Source organism: Staurois parvus, unplaced genomic scaffold (assembly GCF_062004578.1).
Source record: "Staurois parvus isolate SC_StPar_1 unplaced genomic scaffold, SC_StPar_1.0 ptg001837l, whole genome shotgun sequence".
In the NCBI taxonomy this organism is placed as follows: domain Eukaryota; kingdom Metazoa; phylum Chordata; class Amphibia; order Anura; family Ranidae; genus Staurois; species Staurois parvus.
This window is the reverse complement of record NW_028319633.1, coordinates 135,413-151,929: the sequence shown is the minus strand read 5'-3', so window position 1 is coordinate 151,929 and position 16,517 is coordinate 135,413. Positions and strand designations below refer to the sequence as shown.

The 16,517-nt window shown below is 48.1% G+C and overlaps 1 protein-coding gene across 1 annotated transcript in view; it reads right to left on the bottom strand.

Moving 5' to 3' along the window:
- The window catches only part of LOC149434101 (unconventional myosin-Id-like), a 28,790-nt gene extending 12,997 nt beyond the window's left edge, over window positions 1–15,793 (bottom strand). The window contains exon 1 of the mRNA XM_089664105.1: window positions 15,622–15,793. Coding sequence (XP_089520231.1) covers window positions 15,622–15,716 — 95 coding nt within the window. The 5' untranslated portion in view covers window positions 15,717–15,793. The remainder of the gene's footprint in view (window positions 1–15,621) is intronic.
- Between the last annotated feature and the right edge of the window lie 724 nt (window positions 15,794–16,517).

The window sequence follows — 16,517 nt, the reverse complement described above, 5'->3', positions numbered from 1 at the left end:
TCCACCCAGCTCCACCCTTCTACATAACACACTCCACCCTTCTACATAACACGCTCCACCCCGCTCCACCCTTCTACATAACACACTCCACCCTTCTACATAACACACTCCACCCAGCTTCACCCTTCTACATAACACACTACACCCAGCTCCACCCTTCTACATAACACACTCCACCCAGCTCCACCCTTCTACATAACACACTCCACCCCGCTCCACCCTTCTACATAACACTCCACCCCGCTCCACCCTTCTACATAACACACTCCACCCCTCTCCACCCTTCTACATAACACTCCACCCAGCTCCACCCTTCTGCATAACACTCCACCCCGCTCCACCCTTCTACATAACACGCTCCACCCCGCTCCACCCTTCTACATAACACACTCCACCCCGCTCCACCCTTTCATACAGCGTCTGTAATATCTGCATACAAAATCCTCTCCAATTCACATTTTTATAATACACACTATATTGCCCCAAGTATTGGTCGGCCGCCCTTCCTACACACATGACCTTTAATGGCCCCCCAGTCTTAGTCCGTAGGGTTCAATATTGAGTTGGCCCCGCCCTTCCCACACACATGACCTTTAATGGCCCCCCAGTCTTAGTCCGTAGGGTTCAATATTGAGTTGGCCCCGCCCTTTCCACACACATGACCTTTAATGGCCCCCCAGTCTTAGTCCGTAGGGTTCAATATTGAGTTGGCCCCGCCCTTTGCAGCTATAACAGCTTCAACTCTCCTGGGAAGGCCCCCCACAAGGTTTAGGAGGGTGTCTATGGGAAGGTTGGACCATTCTTCCAGAAGCACATTTGTCAGGTCAGGCACTGATGTCGGGGGAGGAGGCCTGGCTCACATTCTCCGCTCTAATTCATCCCAAAGGTGTTCTATGGGGTTGAGGTCAGGACTCTGTGCAGGACAGTCAAGTTCCTGCACCCCAAACTGGCTCCTCCATGTCTTTATGGACCTTGCTTTGTGCACTGGGGGGCAGTCATGTTGGAACAGGAAGGGGCCATCCCCAAACTCCTCCCACAAAGTTGGGGGCAGGAAATTGTCCAAAATGTCGCCTTAAGAGTTCCCTTCACTGGAACTAGGGGGCCAAGCCCAACCCCTGAGGAACACCCCCACACCATAATCCCCTCTCCACCAAACTTTACACTTCGCACAATGCAGTCAGGCAAGTACCGTTCTCCTGGCAAACCAAACCCAGACACGTCCATTGGATTGCCAGACAGAGAAGCGTGATTGGTCACTCCAGAGAACACGTCTCCCCTGCTCTAGAGTCCAGTGGCGGCGTGCTTTACACCACGGCATCCGACGCTTTGCATTGCACTTGGTGATGGAAGGCTTGGATGCAGCTGCTCGGCCATGGAAACCCATTCCATGAAGCTCTCTACGCACTGTTGTTGGGCTCATCTGAAGGCCACACCAAGTTTGGAGGTCTTTAGCTATTGACTCTGCAGACAGTTGGCGACTTCTGCGCACTGTGCGCTTCAGCATGCGCTGACCCCGCCCTGTCATGTGACGTGGCCTACCACTTGGTGGCTGAGTGGCTGTTGTTCCCAGTTGCTTCCACTTTGTTATAATCCCACTAACAGTTGAGCGTGGAATATTTAGTAGCCAGGAAATGTCACGGATGGACTTATTGCCCAGGTGACCACCTATCACGGGACCACGCTTGGAGTCACTGAGCTCCTGAGAGCGACCCATTCTTTCACCAATGTTTGTAGAAGCAGTCTGCATGCCTAGGGGATGGATTGTATACACCTGTGTCCATGGAGGAACACCTGAATCACATGATATGGAGGGGATTGCAACACCTGAATCACATGATATGGAGGGGATTGGAACACCTGAATCACATGATATGGAGGGGATTGGAGCACCTGAATCACATGATCTGGAGGGGATTGGAACACCTGAATCACATGATATGGAGGGAATTGGAGCACCTGAATCACATGATCTGGAGGGGATTGGAACACCTGAATCACATGATATGGAGGGGATTGGAACACCTGAATCACATGATATGGAGGGGATTGGAGCACCTGAATCACATGATCTGGAGAGGATTGGAACACCTGAATCACATGATCTGGAGGGGATTGGGACACCTGAATCACATGATATGGAGGGGATTGGGACACCTGAATCACATGATCTGGAGGGGATTGGGACACCTGAATCACATGATCTAGAGGGGATTGGAACACCTGAATCACATGATATGGAGGGGATTGGAGCACCTGAATCACATGATATGGAGGGGATTGGAACACAGGAAGCACATGATTGGGAGAAGATTGGAACACCTGAATCACATGATATGGAGGGGATTGGAGCACCTGAATCACATGATTGGGAGGGGATTGGAACACCTGAATCACATGATATGGAGGCGATTGGAACACCTGAATCACATGATATGGAGGGGATTGGAGCACCTTAATCACATGGTATGGAGGGGATTGGAACACCTGAATCACATGATCTGGAGGGCGGGGCCAATACTTTTGGCAATATAGTGTATGTTGGCTTCATGAAAGATGCAACATTGTAACAAGTCAAAAGGTGAGAGGGTGCAGCAGGGGCTGATCTGTGTCAGACATTTGTGAACTGTGCCAAGAACTGCACAGGCACCAGGATTTGGACATCTCTGAGCTGCCATCTCAGGTCAGGATATAGACGGTGACCCTGAATGATGCCTGAACAAAGCTGGCGCCGTCCCTCTGTCAGGTAGAGTCCTATGATATCTGACGCTAGATCTGCTTTAAAGAGTCACCAACATAACACACGTGCAGGTTATATCCCGGGAAGATGAAGTATGTTAAAAGCAGACTTGCGGTGTTTTCCTTTAAGTTAATGTTTTTTACTTGCAATGTGCCTTTGAGCAGCTCCTCCGTCCATCCATCCATCCCTCCCCTTTTATGTAGCTGCTGGGGGAGGAGGGAGGGGAATAATATATAGAGAGTTACTTCTGGGCGTGTTTAACTATCGTTTGTGCTGGCCCAGCTCCTCTGCCCTTCCCCTCTTCTCTTCTGTGCCTGTCTAATTACTGACTGTGCTGGACCAGCTCCTCTGCCCTTCCCTTCTTTTCTTCTGGGAGTATCTAGTCACTGGTTGTGCTGGCCCAGCTCCTCTGCCCTTCCCCTCTTCTCTTCCATGACTGTCTAATTACTGTCTGTGCTGGCCCAGCTCCTGTGCCCTTCCCCTCTTCTCTTCCATGACTGTCTAATTACTGTCTGTGCTGGCCCAGCTCCTCTGCCCTTCCCCTCTTCTCTTCCATGACTGTCTAATTACTGACTGTGCTGGCCCAGCTCCTGTGCCCTTCCCCTCTTCTCTTCCATGACTGTCTAATTACTGTCTGTGCTGGCCCAGCTTATCTGCTCTTTCCCTCTTCTCTTCCATCACTGTCTATTTACTAACTGTGCTGCTCCAGCTCCTCTGCCCTTCCCCTCTTCTCTTCCATGACTGTCTAATTACTGTCTGTGCTGGCCCAGCTCCTGTGCCCTTCCCCTTTTCTCTTCCATGACTGTCTAATTACTGTCTGTGCTGGCCCAGCTCCTCTGCCCTTCCCCTCTTCTCTTCCATGACTGTCTAATTACTGTCTGTGCTGGCCCAGCTCCTGTGCCCTTCCCCTTTTCTCTTCCATGACTGTCTAATTACTGTCTGTGCTGGCCCAGCTCCTGTGCCCTTCCCCTCTTCTCTTCCATGACTGTCTAATTACTGACTGTGCTGGTCCAGCTCCTCTTCCCTTCCCCTCTTTTCTTCTGTGCCTATCTAATTGCTGTTTATGCTGGCCCAGCTCCTCTTCCCTTCCCCTCTTTTCTTCTGTGCCTATCTAATTACTGTTTATGCTGGCCCAGCTCCTCTGCTCTTTCCCTCTTCTCTTCCATGACTGTCTAATTATTCCTCTGCCCTTCTTGTCTTCTCTTCCATGACTGTCATTACTGTCTGTGTTGGCCCAGCTCCTCTGCTCTTCCCCTCTTTTTTTGGGAGTGTCTAATTACTGATTGTGCTGGCCCAGCTCCTCTGCCCTTCCCCTCTTCTTTTCTGTACCTGTCTAATTACTGTCTGTGCTGGTCCAGCTCCCACATCTCTCCTCATCACCTACCTACATAACGTTTCATGTATCTACCACAGGAAGAGTCAATGGGAATACTATAGAGGGGTCACTTGAGTGGCAGCTCTGAGGCTGTTGAGGCTGCTGACATCACAGCCAAGATGGCGGCACATCGCAGCAGAATCGGGACATGTGGATGTCTACACAGGAGAGGATATTACAGGAATACAAGACATGCTCATAAACATCGATCAGACGGGAGATAGAGATACAAAGTAACATTGTTTATAAACATCGATCAGACGGGAGATGGAGATACAAAGTAACATTGTTTATAAACATCGATCAGACGGGGGATAGAGAGATACAAAGTAACATTGTTTATAAACATCGATCAGACGGGAGAGAGAGATACAAAGTAACATTGTTTATAAACATCGATCAGACGGGGGATAGAGAGATACAAAGTAACATTGTTTATAAACATCGATTGGACGGGAGATGGAGAGATACAAAGTAACATTGTTTATAAACATCGATCAGACGGGAGAGAGAGATACAAAGTAACATTGTTTATAAACATCGATCAGACGGGAGACAGAGAGACACAAAGTAACATCGTTTATAAACATCGATTGGACGGGAGATGGAGAGATACAAAGTAACATTGTTTATAAACATCGATCAGACGGGAGAGAGAGATACAAAGTAACATTGTTTATAAACATCGATCAGACGGGGGATAGAGAGATACAAAGTAACATTGTTTATAAACATCGATTGGACGGGAGATGGAGAGATACAAAGTAACATTGTTTATAAACATCGATCAGACGGGAGAGAGAGATACAAAGTAACATTGTTTATAAACATCGATCAGACGGGGGATAGAGAGATACAAAGTAACATTGTTTATAAACATCGATCAGACGGGAGATGAAGAGATACAAAGTAACATTGTTTATAAACATCGATCAGACGGGAGATGGAGAGATACAAAGTAACATTGTTTATAAACATCGATCAGACGGGAGATAGAGATAAAAGGTAACATTGTTCATAAACATCGATCAGACGGGAGAGAGAGATACAAAGTAACATTGTTTATAAACATCGATCAGACAGGAGAGAGAGATAAAAGGTAACATTGTTTATAAACATCGATCAGACGGGAGAGAGAGATACAAAGTAACATTGTTTATAAACATCGATCAGACGGGAGAGAGAGATACAAAGTAACATTGTTTATAAACATCGATCAGACGGGAGAGAGAGATACAAAGTAACATTGTTTATAAACATCGATCAGACGGGAGAGAGAGATACAAAGTAACATTGTTTATAAACATCGATCAGACGGGAGACGGAGAGACACAAAGTAACATCGTTTATAAACATCGATCAGACGGGAGACGGAGAGACACAAAGTAACATTGTTTATAAACATCGATCAGACGGGAGAGAGAGATACAAAGTAACATTGTTTATAAACATCGATCAGACGGGGGATAGAGAGATACAAAGTAACATTGTTTATAAACATCGATCAGACGGGAGAGAGGGATACAAAGTAACATTGTTTATAAACATCGATCAGACGGGAGAGAGAGATACAAAGTAACATTGTTTATAAACATCGATCAGACGGGAGAGAGAGATACAAAGTAACATTGTTTATAAACATCGATCAGACGGGAGAGAGAGATACAAAGTAACATTGTTTATAAACATCGATCAGACGGGAGAGAGAGATACAAAGTAACATTGTTTATAAACATCGATCAGACGGGAGATGGAGATACAAAGTAACATTGTTTATAAACATCGATCAGACGGGAGATGGAGATACAAAGTAACATTGTTTATAAACATCGATCAGACAGGAGAGAGAGATACAAAGTAACATTGTTTATAAACATCGATCAGACGGGAGAGAGAGATACAAAGTAACATTGTTTATAAACATCGATCAGACGGGAGAGAGAGATACAAAGTAACATTGTTTATAAACATCGATCAGACGGGAGATGGAGATACAAAGTAACATTGTTTATAAACATCGATCAGACGGGAGATGGAGATACAAAGTAACATTGTTTATAAACATCGATCAGACAGGAGAGAGAGATACAAAGTAACATTGTTTATAAACATCGATCAGACAGGAGAGAGAGATACAAAGTAACATTGTTTATAAACATCGATCAGACGGGAGACGGAGAGACACAAAGTAACATCGTTTATAAACATCGATTGGACGGGAGATGGAGAGATACAAAGTAACATTGTTTATAAACATCGATCAGACGGGAGAGAGAGATACAAAGTAACATTGTTTATAAACATCGATCAGACGGGGGATAGAGAGATACAAAGTAACATTGTTTATAAACATCGATCAGACGGGAGATGAAGAGATACAAAGTAACATTGTTTATAAACATCGATCAGACGGGAGATAGAGATAAAAGGTAACATTGTTCATAAACATCGATCAGACGGGAGAGAGAGATAAAAGGTAACATTGTTTATAAACATCGATCAGACGGGAGAGAGAGATACAAAGTAACATTGTTTATAAACATCGATCAGACGGGAGAGAGAGATACAAAGTAACATTGTTTATAAACATCGATCAGACGGGAGAGAGAGATACAAAGTAACATTGTTTATAAACATCGATCAGACGGGAGAGAGAGATACAAAGTAACATTGTTTATAAACATCGAACAGACGGGAGAGAGAGATACAAAGTAACATTGTTTATAAACATCGATCAGACGGGGGATAGAGAGATACAAAGTAACATTGTTTATAAACATCGATCAGACGGGGGATAGAGATACAAAGTAACATTGTTTATAAACATCGATCAGACGGGAGACGGAGAGACACAAAGTAACATCGTTTATAAACATCGATTGGACGGGAGATGGAGAGATACAAAGTAACATTGTTTATAAACATCGATCAGACGGGAGATACAAAGTAACATTGTTTATAAACATCGATCAGACGGGAGATAGAGAGATACAAAGTAACATCGTTTATAAACATCGATCAGACGGGAGATGGAGAGACACAAAGTAACATCGTTTATAAACATCGATCGGACGGGAGATGGAGAGATACAAAGTAACATCGTTTATAAACATCGATCAGACGGGAGATGGAGAGATACAAAGTAACATTGTTTATAAACATCGATCAGACGGGAGACGGAGAGATACAAAGTAACATTGTTTATAAACATCGATCAGACGGGAGACGGAGAGATACAAAGTAACATTGTTTATAAACATCGATCAGACGGGAGACGGAGAGATACAAAGTAACATCGTTTATAAACATCGATCAGACAGGAGACGGAGAGATACAAAGTAACATCGTTTATAAACATCGATCGGATGGGAGACGGAGAGATACAAAGTAACATCGTTTATAAACGTCGATCAGACGGGAGATAGAGAGATACAAAGTAACATTGTTTATAAACATCGATCAGACGGGAGATAGAGAGATACAAAGTAACATTGTTTATAAACATCGATCAGACGGGGGATAGAGAGATACAAAGTAACATCGTTTATAAACGTCGATCAGACGGGAGACGGAGAGATACAAAGTAACATTGTTTATAAACATCGATCAGACGGGAGATATACAAAGTAACATTGTTTATAAACATCGATCAGACGGGAGATGGAGAGATACAAAGTAACATTGTTTATAAACATCGATCAGACGGGAGATGGAGAGATACAAAGTAACATTGTTTATAAACATCGATCAGACGGGAGATAGAGATACAAAGTAACATTGTTTATAAACATCGATCAGACGGGAGAGAGAGATACAAAGTAACATTGTTTATAAACATCGATCAGACGGGAGATAGAGATACAAAGTAACATTGTTTATAAACATCGATCAGACGGGAGACGGAGAGATAGAAAGTAACATTGTTTATAAACATCGATCGGACGGGAGACGGAGAGATACAAAGTAACATTGTTTATAAACATCGATCAGACGGGAGACGGAGAGATACAAAGTAACATCGTTTATAAACATCGATCAGACGGGAGATAGAGATACAAAGTAACATCGTTTATAAACATCGATCAGATGGGAGATGGAGAGATACAAAGTAACATCGTTTATAAACATCGATCAGACGGGAGATGGAGAGATACAACGTAACATTGTTTATAAACATCGATCAGACGGGAGACGGAGAGATACAAAGTAACATCGTTTATAAACATCGATCGGACGGGAGACGGAGAGATACAAAGTAACATCGTTTATAAACATCGATCGGACGGGAGACGGAGAGATACAAAGTAACATTGTTTATAAACATCGATCAGACGGGAGAGAGAGATACAAAGTAACATTGTTTATAAACATCGATCAGACGGGAGATAGAGATACAAAGTAACATTGTTTATAAACATCGATCAGACGGGAGATAGAGATACAAAGTAACATTGTTTATAAACATCGATCAGACGGGAGACGGAGAGATAGAAAGTAACATTGTTTATAAACATCGATCAGACGGGAGACGGAGAGATACAAAGTAACATTGTTTATAAACATCGATCAGACGGGAGACGGAGAGATACAAAGTAACATCGTTTATAAACATCGATCAGACGGGAGACGGAGAGATACAAAGTAACACTGTTTATAAACATCGATCAGTCGGGAGATGGAGAGGTACAAAGTAACATTGTTTATAAACATCGATCAGACGGGAGATAGAGATACAAAGTAACATTGTTTATATACATCGATCAGTCGGGAGACGGAGAGATACAAAGTAACATTGTTTATAAACATCGATCAGACGGGAGATGGAGAGATACAAAGTAACATTGTTTATAAACATCGATCAGACGGGAGACGGAGAGATACAAAGTAACATCGTTTATAAACATCGATCGGACGGGAGACGGAGAGATACAAAGTAACATCGTTTATAAACGTCGATCAGACGGGAGATGGAGAGATACAAAGTAACATCGTTAATAAACGTCGATCAGACGGGAAATAGAGATACAAAGTAACATTGTTTATAAACATCGATCAGTCGGGAGATGGAGAGGTACAAAGTAACATTGTTTATAAACATCGATCAGACGGGAGATAGAGATACAAAGTAACATTGTTTATAAACATCGATCAGACGGGAGATAGAGAGATTCAAAGTAACATTGTTTATAAACATCGATCAGACGGGAGATAGAGATACAAAGTAACATTGTTTATAAACATCGATCAGTCGGGAGATGGAGAGATACAAAGTAACATTGTTTATAAACATCGATCAGACGGGAGACGGAGAGATACAAAGTAACATCGTTTATAAACATCGATCAGACGGGAGACGGAGAGATACAAAGTAACATCGTTTATAAACATCGATCGGACGGGAGACGGAGAGATACAAAGTAACATCGTTTATAAACATCGATCGGACGGGAGACGGAGAGATACAAAGTAACATCGTTTATAAACATCGATCAGACGGGAGACGGAGAGATACAAAGTAACATCGTTTATAAACATCGATCGGACGGGAGACGGAGAGATACAAAGTAACATCGTTTATAAACGTCGATCGGACAGGAGACGGAGAGATACAAAGTAACATCGTTTATAAACGTCGATCAGACGGGAGATAGAGATACAAAGTAACATCGTTTATAAACGTCGATCAGACGGGAGACGGAGAGATACAAAGTAACATTGTTTATAAACATCGATCAGATGGGAGATAGAGATACAAAGTAACATTGTTTATAAACATCGATCAGACGGGGGATGGAGAGATACAAAGTAACATTGTTTATAAACATCGATCAGACGGGAGATAGAGATACAAAGTAACATTGTTTATAAACATCGATCAGACGGGAGAGATACAAAGTAACATTGTTTATAAACATCGATCAGACGGGGGATGGAGAGAGATACAAAGTAACATTGTTTATAAACATCGATCAGACGGGAGATAGAGATACAAAGTAACATTGTTTATAAACATCGATCAGACGGGAGAGATACAAAGTAACATTGTTTATAAACATCGATCAGACGGGGGATGGAGAGAGATACAAAGTAACATTGTTTATAAACATCGATCAGACGGGAGAGATACAAAGTAACATTGTTTATAAACATCGCTCAGACGGGAGATGGAGAGATACAAAGTAACATTGTTTATAAACATCGATCAGACGGGAGATAGAGATACAAAGTAACATTGTTTATAAACATCGATCAGACGGGGGATGGAGAGATACAAAGTAACATTGTTTATAAACATCGATCAGACGGGAGATAGAGATACAAAGTAACATTGTTTATAAACATCGATCAGACGGGAGAGATACAAAGTAACATTGTTTATAAACATCGATCAGACGGGGGATGGAGAGAGATACAAAGTAACATTGTTTATAAACATCGATCAGACGGGAGATAGAGATACAAAGTAACATTGTTTATAAACATCGATCAGACGGGAGAGATACAAAGTAACATTGTTTATAAACATCGATCAGACGGGGGATGGAGAGAGATACAAAGTAACATTGTTTATAAACATCGATCAGACGGGAGAGATACAAAGTAACATTGTTTATAAACATCGCTCAGACGGGAGATGGAGAGATACAAAGTAACATTGTTTATAAACATCGCTCAGACGGGAGATGGAGAGATACAAAGTAACATTGTTTATAAACATCGATCAGACGGGAGAGAGAGAGATACAAAGTAACATTGTTTATAAACATCGCTCAGACGGGAGATGGAGTATATGCTGCTGATAATTCGCTCTCCCTGGCTCTCATCTCGCTCCCTCGGTGACCTGACAATGATATCATTATATAATACTTTTTTTTATTACATACCCAATTTAAGGCCCAGAAATGTCATCACTGGATCTTTGTACTTCTCTATGCAATGCAGGCAGATCTTGGCTGGTGGGAGGGGCCAGCAAGGTGCTGTACATAGCTTCTAGAAAACATTGCAGCACCCTACTGGCTCCTTCCACCAGCCATTATCTACCTGCATTGCATAGAGAAGCACAGAGACCCTTCGATTACATCACTAAGTATAAAATGTCATGAAAATGGAAATGTTTTATCTCATTGTCATTCGTATGTTGATGGGGGGGGGGGGGGCAGGGAAGCAGGATATCAGCAGATTAGGTGTCAGCTCTAACAATCGTATAACTTGGTACCGGTCGGTCGGATCGCGGAGATGCAGCGAATTTAATTCCGGAAAGGACTCCACAAATATGTACAGTTTCTTCCCAGTAAGGCAGTGGGGGGGGGGGGGGGTGCCTTGGGAGTAACAAGGGAAGCAAATTCATACCTTCCATCTGTCCTGGATCTCATGGGGATTGGGGGAGGGATTTGTGCTGGGAGGAGTGGATTGGGGGGAGGGGGGATCTGTGCTGGGAGGAGAGGATTGAGGGAGGGGGGATTTGTGCTGGGAGGAGAGGATTGGGGGGAGGGATTTGTGCTGGGAGGAGTGGATTGGGGGGATCTGTGCTGGGAGGAGAGGATTGAGGGAGGGGGGATTTGTGCTGGGAGGAGAGGATTGGGGGGAGGGATTTGTGCTGGGAGGAGTGGATTGGGGGGAGGGGGGATTTGTGCTGGGAGGAGAGGATTGGGGAGGGATTTGTGCTGGGAGGAGTGGATTGGGGGGAGGGGGGATCTGTGCTGGGAGGAGAGGATTGAGGGAGGGGGGATTTGTGCTGGGAGGAGAGGATTGGGGGGAGGGATTTGTGCTGGGAGGAGTGGATTGGGGGGAGGGGGGATCTGTGCTGGGAGGAGAGTATTTGGGGGAGGGGTGATTTGTGCTGGGAGGAGAGGATTGGGGGGATTTGTGCTGGGAGGAGAGGATGGGGGGAGGGATTTGTGCTGGGAGGAGAGGATTGGGGGGGGATTTGTGCTGGGAGGAGAGGATTGGGGGGATTTGTGCTGGGAGGAGAGGATTGGGGGGGGGGATTTGTGCTGGGAGGAGAGGATTGGGGGGATTTGTGCTGGGAGGAGAAGATTGGGGGGGGGATTTGTGCTGGGAGGAGAGGATGGGGGGATTTGTGCTGGGAGAGGATTGGGGGGATTTGTGCTGGGAGGAGAGGATTGGGGGGGATTTGTGCTGGGAGGGGAGGATTGGGGGGGATTTGTGCTGGGAGGGGAGGATTGGGGGGGATTTGTGCTGGAAGGAGAGGATGGGGGGGGGATTTGTGCTGGGAGGAGAGGATTGGAGGGGGGATTTGTGCTGGGTGGAGAGGATTGGGGGGAGGGGGGATTTGTGCTGGGAGGAGAGGATTGGGGGGAGGGATTTGTGCTGGGAGGAGTGGATTGGGGGGAGGGGGGATCTGTGCTGGGAGGAGAGGATTGAGAGAGGGGGGATTTGTGCTGGGAGGAGAGGATTGGGGGGAGGGATTTGTGCTGGGAGGAGTGGATTGGGGGGAGAGGGGATCTGTGCTGGGAGGAGAGGATTTGGGGGAGGGGTGATTTGTGCTGGGAGGAGAGGATGGGGGGGATTTGTGCTGAGAGGAGAGGATTGGGGGGAGGGATTTGTGCTGGGAGGAGAGGATTGGGGGGGGGAATTTGTGCTGGGAGGAGAGGATTGGGGGGATTTGTGCTGGGAGGAGAGGATTGGGGGGGGATTTGTGCTGGGAGGATAGGATTGGGGGGGATTTGTGCTGGAAGGAGAGGATTGGGGGGCGGATTTGTTCTGGGAGGAGAGGATGGGGGGGATTTGTGCTGGAAGGAGTGGATTGGGGGGATTTGTGCTGGGAGGAGAGGATTGGGGGGGATTTGTGCTGGGAGGGGAGGATTGGGGGGGATTTGTGCTGGGAGGGGAGGATTGGGGGGGATTTGTGCTGGAAGGAGAGGATGGGGGAGGGATTTGTGCTGGGAGGAGAGGATTGGGGGGATTTGTGCTGGGAGGAGAGGATTGGGGGGATTTGTGCTGGGAGGAGAGGACTGGAGGGGGGATTTGTGCTGGGGGGAGAGGATTGGGGGGAGGGGGGATTTGTGCTGGGAGGAGAGGATCGGGGGGATTTGTGCTGGGGGTAGAGGATTGGGGGGGGGTTTGTGCTGGGAGGAGAGGATTGGGGGGATTTGTGCTGGGAGGAGAGGATTGGGGGGGGGATTTGTGCTGGAAGGAGAGAATTTGGGGGGGGGATTTGTGCTGGGAGGAGAGGATGGGGGGGATTTGTGCTGGAAGGAGAGGATTGGGGGGGATTTGTGCTGGGAGGAGAGGGTTGGGGGGGATTTGTGCTGGGAAGGGAGGATTGGGGGGGATTTGTGCTGGAAGGAGAGGATGGGGGGGGATTTGTGCTGGGCGGAGAGGATTGGGGGGAGGGGGGATTTGTGCTGGGAGGAGAGGATTGGAGGGGATTTGTGCTGAAAGGAGAGGATGGGGGGGGATTTGTGCTGGGAGGAGAGGATTGGAGGGGGGATTTGTGCTGGGAGAGAGGACTTGTGCTAGAAGGGGAGGATTGGGGGGAGGATTTGTGAAGGGAGGGGAGGACGGGGGAGGGGTTGTAGAGATTTGTGCTGGAAGGGGGAGGGGATCTGGGGGTAAGGCTCCTTCCTCCTAGGTATCACATATATATATTCTGGAGGAAGGGACACAGGAGGTGTTACCGTTCCATGGTTTAGGGGGCGCAATACTCCCCTTGCCTCCCCTTGACTACACCAGCGGTGGAAAGCACCACGAGGAGACAAGAACATCTCACCTTCCCCAGTCCGGCCTCCTCCTGGGACCAGTCCGGCCTCCACCTTCACCAGTCCGGCCTCCTCCTGGGACCAGTCCGGCCTCCACCTTCACCAGTCCGGCCTCCACCTTCACCAGTCTGGCCTCCTCCTGGGACCAGTCCGGCCTCCACCTTCACCAGTCTGGCCTCCTCCTGGGACCAGTCCGGCCTCCTTCTGGGACCAATCCGGCCTCATTACCTCTTGATGATGACGGCTTACAGCGAGTGACAACCCAAAATTCAGTGAAATGGGACTGTCGTGACAACGTTGACTATCGTAGACTCGTGGTGTCACACTCTAATCAGCTAATTGACTCCAAACACCCGGAAAGGTTTCCTGAGCCTGTGATTGGTCTCTCGGTCGGGTTCGGTAGGTTACACAACCATGGGGAAGACTGCTGACTTGACGGTTGTCCAGGAGACAGTCACTGACACCCTCCACCAGGAGGGCGAGCCACAAAAGGTCATCGCTGAAGAAGCTGGCTGTTCTCAGAAGCTGGAGACTCACAAGGTGTGGACCACGGATGGTGTCAGAGCTTCAAGAGCCACCACCACACAGAGACGTATCCAGGATGTGGGCTACAACTGTCCTTGTGTCCAGCCACTCCTGAACAAGAGACAACCTCAGAAACGTCTTACCTGGGCCAAGGAGAAAAAGGACGGGACTGTTGCTTGGTGGTCCAAAGTCCTTTTTTCGGATGAGAGTAACTTTGGCATTTCATGTGGAGATCCAGGTCCCGGAGTCTGGAGAAACGAGTGGAGAGGCGCAGAATCCGAGTCGCAGGAGGTCCATTGTGACGTTTCCACAGTCGGTGATGGTTTGGGGAGCCGTGTCATGTGCTGGTGTTGGTCCACCAAAGCCAGCGCAGCCCTCTACCAGGACGGGACGGTTGCTTGGTGGTCCAAAGTCCTTTTTTTGGATGGAAGCAAATTCGGCATTTCATTCGGAGATCCAGGTCCCAGAGTCTGGAGGAACGAGTGGAGAGGCGCAGAATCCGAGTCGCCACCTCATCAGTGCCCATCAGTGCTACCTATCTATACCACCTCATCAGTGCCACTGGTGGGCAGAAAGGGGTGACCATGCCTGGTGGGCAGGAAGGAGGTGACCGTGCCCGGTGGGCATGAGGGGGTGACAGTGTCCGGTAGGCGAGGAGTGACAGTGCCCGGTAGGCGAGGAGTGACAGTGCCCGGTAGGCGAGGAGTGACAGTGCCCGGTAGGCGAGGAGTGACAGTGCCCGGTAGGCGAGGGGTGACAGTGTCCGGTAGGCGAGGGGTGACAGTGCCCGGTAGGCGAGGGGTGACCGTGTCCGGTAGGCGAGGAGTGACAGTGCCCGGTAGGCGAGGGGTGACAGTGTCCGGTAGGCGAGGGGTGACAGTGCCCGGTAGGCGAGGGGTGACCGTGTCCGGTAGGTGAGGGGTGACAGTGCCCGGTAGGCGAGGGGTGACAGTGTCCGGTAGGCGAGGGGTGACAGTGCCCGGTAGGCGAGGAGTGACAGTGCCCGGTAGGCGAGGGGTGACAGTGTCCGGTAGGCGAGGGGTGACAGTGCCCGGTAGGCGAGGGGTGACAGTGTCCGGTAGGCGAGGGGTGACAGTGCCCGGTAGGCGAGGAGTGACAGTGCCCGGTAGGCGAGGGGTGACAGTGCCCGGTAGGCGAGGGGTGACAGTGTCCGGTAGGCGAGGGGTGACAGTGCCCGGTAGGCGAGGAGTGACAGTGCCCGGTAGGCGAGGGAAACATAGGAAACAAGCTCTTGGACTTACCTGAGCTTCAGGTTGTCCATGAACTCCTCCATGGTGACATGATCCAGCAGCACAAAGTCCGCCTTGCCGAACTCCAGGCTCTCCTGCTCCGCCATGCCGGTCCGGGGTCCGCGCCCAGAATCAGAGGGGTGCACGGGGCGGCAGAGGAGGCTGCTGGCTGTGCGACTTCTCAGTGACAGGAACCAGAGCGAGAGGATGACGGCAGCCGCTGTGACTTCCTGCTGCGGTTTCAGGCGGGGAGAGGACTCGTCACACGGGGACCATGGAGGGAAGCTGACGAGGGGACAGCGCAGTCTGCACATCTGCTGCACAGATAAGGCAGACCACAGGACCCCCTCGCAGCCGTCGGGGGGGGGAGGTTGGCGAGGACCAGATCCATCCTCAGGACACATTTCATTCCTTCCTGACATGTCGCTCCCATCGGGGACTTTGCTGATCCATATTTCCAAGTCTTCCCACATAGATGTTCCAACCTTCCTCCAGTACCAGAACCCCTCAGTACGGGAACCCCTCAGTACGGGAACCCCTCAGTACGGGAACCCCTCAGTACTGGAACCCCTCAGTACCGGAACCCCCCGATGGGCCAAGTTCTGGAACCTTCCCTTAGATACAAGAGTTGTCAGAAATACTAAGCCATGGACATTGCAACCTCAGGAAATCCCAAAAACTTGACCTGCGGGGGGGGGGGCAACTCCTGGTGAGATCTCCTCCAGCGCCCGGAGGTGGTGGAGTTGCCCATGTCCATGTACAGGAGGGGGGAGGGGATCTCCCGGTATTCCCCAAAGTGGAATATCCTCCTGTCCACCATTCTCCCAGGAGTCACCCAGGACAAACGCCCCCTTGGGCGAGAGGAGATGCCCCCTCTGGGTGGGAGGAGATGTCTTCTCTGGGCAGGA